This window comes from Tigriopus californicus, chromosome 6 (genome assembly GCF_007210705.1).
Source record: "Tigriopus californicus strain San Diego chromosome 6, Tcal_SD_v2.1, whole genome shotgun sequence".
Lineage (NCBI taxonomy): Eukaryota > Metazoa > Arthropoda > Copepoda > Harpacticoida > Harpacticidae > Tigriopus > Tigriopus californicus.
In genome coordinates this window covers 5,629,751-5,636,088 of record NC_081445.1, presented here as the reverse complement: position 1 = coordinate 5,636,088, position 6,338 = coordinate 5,629,751, and the positions used below count along the sequence as shown (strand labels likewise).

Sequence of the window (6,338 nt, the reverse complement as noted above, 5' to 3'; positions counted from 1 at the left end):
GTGCCAGATTATGAATAAAAAGTACTTCTAGCGGTACATGCTACGAATGAAACGTTTACCCTTAGTTACAATTTCCCAGAGAAGTGTGGCGAATGCGACAATTTATCGTAAAAAGTGATAGAAGTAGATTCTTTCCCATGGAAAAGGCAACAAAGTTATCGAATCTGTGCAACGCGATAACATGTGTTGTATGCACTTGCTCTGCTTCATGTACCCATACAGTCAGTAGCTTCATCTGAAGAGAGTTGCCATTTGGTCCATTGACCCGCTTGATCAATGCCAATGCCGGTGGTCAGAATGGTAAGCCGATGGGGGCCGAAAGTGGTCCTTTTGTTGCTTCTGTATGTTTGGGCCATCAGGTCTCGACGCTCGGTCCGGATCATGGTTGATGAATGTGACTGTGAAAAGAATGTGAGATCCGTCCATTCCATCGGTGATTGGCAATCGTGGTTTCAAGCTCAGGACCATCCCAAGGGGATGTGTTCCAAAGAGGTGGAGAAATTGGGCTGTGGCCAAAAAGTGTTCAGCTACACCCTCTTCGAAGGAGAAACTTTCGACCTTGAGCGGCGAAATTATTCCACGGGTTTGTCGAATCCTTGATCTGTGATTGAACCTTCTGACTGTCTTGATAACTTGTTAGGCACGATGGTCCTGGTCAAAAATGCATGATGTGTCAACTTCAACATATTGGAGCTGAACCAAATGTAAGATAATGCAATAGGGTGAACTAACATTTTCGAAACAACTACTCAAATGACAAGGAAAAGCACTTGGCTCAATGATTTTCGGTTAATGAAATACCACCTCCTCTTTGAATGAAATCAAGTTGAAATTGCCTTTTGAAAGTTCAAATAAATCAATTTCGCCCCAATGGCAGAAAAAAACTCACCATTAACGGAGAGGATGAAAATAACCCCAATCAAATTGATACTATGTGAGCCAATATATTTGATCGAAAGTTATCAAGACAATACCGGTGCCGTTAACAAATCTTGGCCATTTCAGGAATAAGGTAAGTCATCTAGGGGTAAGTTGGATATGGTAATGACTAATGAGCAGCTCCTGTTTTTTTCCCCTTTTCTGTTCCTACAAGCTCAACAACGCCCCTGGCAGAACATGAGTATTTATCGTGCACGTGTTTTATGGGCCAGGGCAATGAAAAACAGTTTCCGACAAAAGTGTCCGTTTTTCGTAGCTGTAGAATGGGGACGCTTAGGCAAGCTCTGGCAGGTTCGTTTGTTTGCTGGTACCAGTGTCAGTGTCAAGTTTGGGGCTTCAAACACGCTTTTGAGAAGCTGACCCTTCTTTCACATTGCTATATGAGGAAAGGTCAGCTTCGATCGAACCAGTTTGAAACGCCAATTTTGCATCACTGGCATTGGCAAGCAAGTTTGCTTGCTGGTACCAGCGCTTGCTTAAATATCCGAATAGAGTAAATGGAAATAAGTTTTCTCGCGCCGAAAGCAACATTTTCCTCTCAAGTCTAGGACTTTAACCATCACGAATAACGAAATATCATGAAAAAGCCATTTCACTTTGCCATCACTATGGATTCTCTTGATAGGAAGAACTTGATAGCCATCAACAATTTTTTCCCGGATTTCCGAATGCGAGTTTATTTCGAACTCGATCATCCCGAGTCGAGAGCTGGTCTTTGTCGAATTGCTTGTCAAGAACCAAAGTTGGACATTTGCGACATTTCAACAACATCAAATCCAAATGGAGCCCAGTAAGCGTCCGCGTTTCCACCGCACGTTCTTTACCATTAACCATATCCTCTCTCTTGAACTCTTCACAGCAAGCTATACCCACTTGTGTGGAGATTCCTGCCCCTCCTTGACCGACAAGTGGATTGGCTGTTTTCCAGGGACTTGGACTCGATGATAACGTCCCGAGAGCAATCCGCCATTTTGGAGTTCATGAATCGCCCGGACAAAAGCTTCCACACGATGAGAGATCATCCAAACCATCAAAATAAGATTATGGGTGGCCTCTGGGGCGTGAAGTTGATCAATGAAACCTTCCGATCTCAAATGGAGGAGGCTTTCATGGGTTTGCTTACTGATCCTGTGGCATATCGACCCCGAACCAAACGAGGTGCAGATCAGTTCTTGCTCATGAGGTCTGTACGCGTAGGCTGTTCCTTGGTGTTTCCATTATTGGTCCACCCAAATCGGCACCCGAATATTTCCAGGCATATATGGAAATTGGTCCAAGGCAAGCCATTGTTGTCTCATGATAGTTACTCGTGCGGAAAATATAATGACACAATTGGATTCCCCACTCCACGGAAGAGACAGGTTGCCAATAACTTTGTGGGGGCTGTTTTGGAAATGAATTTGACCCTGGATATCCCTTGTCCTATCAATTGCCGGCGAATGGGACATCCAGATTGGACATATTGCTGAACCATTCTGGAACAATTGGCCAAGAAATTACTGTCTTTGGAATTGAATGAAGCTAACGCCAATGAAGTGCTTGATGCTTGATCTTGAGTGGAATACATGACTCGAACCAAATCTAAAATGCTTATAAAAAACACGACAGGGCTAAGGGATAGTCCTATCAATAACTAAGACATTTGAGAACTCTGGTCAATCATTCTTTATGGAAGAGCTTAAGTTGATATGATTACGTCAAGCCTTTACCAAAACTCGGAAAATTCGGTCACGGAAATTGACCTAGACGCTGTTAAATTATGACTACGAGTATGTGATCACTTGAACGCAAAAGAGTTCTAGTAGCCATGAAGGATAAAATTCTTGGGATCTTGATTAAGCTCAGTCTCTGGGATTTCGGAGGTTTGTTTGAGTCGTAAAAGTCGTTCGATTGTGTTTGATCGAAACATTAACAGTGACGAGTATTTGCAGATTCGATGGACATTTACAACAAAAACACTGACTACCTTGATGACTTCGAAAAAGTCCTCAACCATCAAGATTGCCAAGATTTTGCCTCTTGTGATTTCCAAGGTATGTCATGCATAAACGTACGTATCCACATTATTCTGATTCAACCACACTCAGCGGTGAGTTCAAAACCTTTCTTAGTTTCAATCGTTTAACATTGATTTCAGCTGGTTTCTTCAACATAACATTGCAAGGAACGTCAGAGAATTGGCAACATGTCTTCGGATTGGATGCTTGCTCCAAGAAGTGCGGATCCAATGGCAGTTGTGTTGGCTTTAGCTACATGGATCAGGGGACTAATTGCCAGTTGTTTCGGGAAATTGTGCGCTTCGATCCAGGCAGAGGAGACATTGTTTCCGGTTTGAGCCAGCTCTCGGATATCGAAGTGTTTTATCAAGATCAAGCATTTGTCATTCCATTTGGTGAGCGGTTAAATAAAGCGTCATTTGGACCAGATGATCCAGGGAATACCACACAATTTCCGACATTGCACTAGATGGTGCCATTTTGTGATTGAGCAATCCGCCAGACTGTCAATTTCAAATTGTTTGGTTTTATTTTACTTAGAGCCAAGCGAATATGTTGCATTTTTCTTGATGCATCTATTTTTCAAAGTTAAAACCTTGAATCTTATCATCAAATAGTGGACCGCTTTTTATTTCTTATGGCTTCATTCTCGTTTAAATCCAGACCCAAAAGCTACTCATGACAGCAATCCGAACAAGCGTCTGGATTCTGACCCTCCCCAAAAGCAGAGGTCAAAAGAGTTCGAGGATTTTGTTCAAGAACCTTTGAATAACAAGCCCATTTCTGAGATCTTTGGACTCCCACAACGATCCGTTGGACGCTTGAGATTAACGGGTTACACAAAGGTAACCTCCGTGAATAATTCAATCTCTCATATCATTTATCATTTCGAACATTGTTCATCTAAAGGCCATAGATTTGGTGCGTAAGTTTCTGGAACTGAAAAATAACTCAATTGACTTTATGGAATGGCTGAAAACCACCTTTCGAATCCCGGCCAAACGGACCCAATCGATCAATGACGCCCTTGAGCGATGGTGCGAAAATTATCCTAGAGTGTGTAACCTGGGTTATTTTGAACAAATAGAGTCCATGACAATTCCTCCCCAATTGTTAAAGGTAAGAAGGACACTACACGTTTTTACAAGCATTCATGAGCTTTGTCCCAACCCAGGTTTTAGGCTCAATTGTAGTGACCGTACAAGCTTAACATACCTTTTTGAGAGCACCTTCAAGCCCTCGAAAATCCAGGCTAGTTAAAACAATGAAGTCCACCTCTCTTCTTTCTCGGGCTCCTTCATTGTTCAATTTGCTGCCCTCAAATATTCGTAGGGCGTATGTAGGCGTTGATCTAGTAGCAAGATTTAAGTCAGACTTGGACAAGTTTTTTACTAAGATTCCGGATCAACCCTATATTCAAGGGCTAGCCAGATCCACCAACTCTAATTCGTTGATCGATCAAATAATAAATGAAAATAAAGTTAAATTTGTGGCTATGGAAAAAATGATGAGGGAAATGCAGACCGTACATAAACAGGTGGGTAGATGTATAAATGATGAAAGCCTTGCTTGGTTATCGCAGTGGAGTGGGTGGGCCAACACACACCCTAAGAAACCAGCAGAATGTTGCTGCCCATCAACCCAAAGCCAATGGGCTATTCGTTCAGCTTAAAATAGCTACCTGATGCAAACCCTAAAAGTATTAATTGGAGTGCATTCCTCCTAGTCGTGTCCCTACAAAATGATGAGATATCATTAACTAGTCATCAGTCAATACACTTGGTCTCGTGGGCTAAACCTTTTAAAACTACTTTAATTCGTGTGCGTTTTCATGTTGTTACTATAACTGGAGAAAGTTTTGCTTAAAGTCTCTTCTTTTTCACCCAATAAGGTCCCCAAAATAAATCACTAATATCATACATTATCCACATCAATGAAATGCCTTTCATATAATCAGACGGAATCAAAGTAATGTGTCATGGTAAAACAGATGACATCTTTTTCCATTCGAACCAAAATATTAACATTTTGCGCTGTCAAAGTCATTTTGTGTAAAGTGCAATTGTCATACTCATTACAACAAAGCAATATCTACTTTTTTATATGTAGGTATCATCAGATAGTAATATTTTTGAACACCAAAGCATTGAATCATTTGGACAATATACTTAGTGGAACGGAACAATCGGTGCCTCCAGCAGATTGAACTACTTAGAGTTTAAAAAATGTCTTCCTCCCGAGATTGCCCATCCTGTCTGTCGGTCGTCCACCATCCACTATAGTCTAGTCAGGGGTTTTACGACCCTTGTCTAGACAAAGCCGAGCCATTGTCGGCCCTTTTAGGAGTAGGTTCTTAAGACTCGAGCGTCGTGCCCCACTGCAAAACCAGTTGACGACACTCAAACGACTTTCTACTCCCTCCATCAACGGTTAGATTCACCTGAGAACTTGTTTTTTTACGACTTGAAAATACTCGTTCCGACGTTCACATTGTAAGCAAATATTGGGCATTCAGGGAGACTGCCTAGACTTGGAACACAATATGGAAATGGCCCAAGAAATCCAAGACGCCTTGTGTAAATGCACTCCCAAGCCTGTTGGATCGGATGCGGTTGGTTTTAGCCGATGTTCGAGACGAATCCCTAAACATGGTAGGGACAGCATCGCAGTGTGCTTGTTCCATGAGCTGGGAATGGTGAGCTAAAGAACCAAAAATAGGTCAGACCTACCTGGAATCACGGCCCCTTTTTGAGGGGCGAGTAAAAGAAGAGTTATCATTCCAGATATTTTCTGACCTGACTCTCTCCTTTCGAACCATAGTCAAGAGCGATGTTCTAGAAAAGCAATTTGGTGTCCGATTGGCCAAGCAATGTCAAAAGGAGTTCTCTCAACAATTCTATGTCAGGTTTGCTCCAGGGTCAGTCCGTGCTCGAAATTCTGGCTTCAAAACCCTATCGGGAGACATAAACAAATTTGTCATCTGCATTCAAAAGGTGAAATCGCTAATTGGCAAATTATTTGCTATTGTATTTTTTTCTCTCTCAAATTTTCGCTTCAGATCTGTCCAAGTTTCCGAAGCATTCTTCCAATCGCTAACTTGGTGCAAACGAGAGGTTGAGTGAAAGAACGAAGAATACATTCCGAAGTCTCATTCAAGCGAAAAATCTGTTGGGTTTCATTTGCTAAATTTTGTTCTCTTGTCAGAACGCAGCCTCTGGCGAGCCAATGATGCAGCAATGTTATGTTAAGGGATGTACATTTACAAAGTAAGAATGATTGTTTCACACGCCCAATCAAACAAAGGCGCCAGTCTTTTTCCAGCTTCGATTTACGAGCATAGTATTGGATTGGAACCGACAATGAAGTATATGTTTTACCTTGAAATGAATCTTCCAATACGAG

The 6,338-nt window shown here is 41.9% G+C and overlaps 2 protein-coding genes across 3 annotated transcripts; both read left to right on the top strand.

The window, feature by feature from the left end:
• The first annotated feature begins 201 nt into the window (after window positions 1-201).
• LOC131882530 (uncharacterized) lies at window positions 202-2,566 on the top strand. 2 transcript variants are annotated; one of them, XM_059229693.1, is made up of 4 exons: window positions 202-1,012; window positions 1,565-1,729; window positions 1,799-2,122; window positions 2,195-2,563. In XM_059229693.1, exons 2-4 carry the CDS (start codon window positions 1,608-1,610, stop codon window positions 2,406-2,408), a joined length of 660 nt encoding a protein of 219 aa, XP_059085676.1. In that variant the 5' UTR covers window positions 202-1,012; window positions 1,565-1,607; the 3' UTR covers window positions 2,409-2,563. The 2 variants fall into 2 exon arrangements, with proteins under 2 accessions (XP_059085676.1, XP_059085675.1); XM_059229692.1 differs by lacking the exon at window positions 202-1,012 and having other exon boundaries at window positions 1,335-1,729; window positions 2,195-2,566.
• A 78-nt stretch (window positions 2,567-2,644) lies between these two features.
• LOC131882529 (uncharacterized) lies at window positions 2,645-6,338 on the top strand. The gene is made up of 8 exons (XM_059229691.1): window positions 2,645-2,801; window positions 2,871-2,972; window positions 3,077-3,331; window positions 3,600-3,781; window positions 3,846-4,055; window positions 5,452-5,631; window positions 5,720-5,929; window positions 5,995-6,338. Exons 1-8 carry the CDS (start codon window positions 2,747-2,749, stop codon window positions 6,052-6,054), a joined length of 1,254 nt encoding a protein of 417 aa, XP_059085674.1. The 5' UTR covers window positions 2,645-2,746; the 3' UTR covers window positions 6,055-6,338.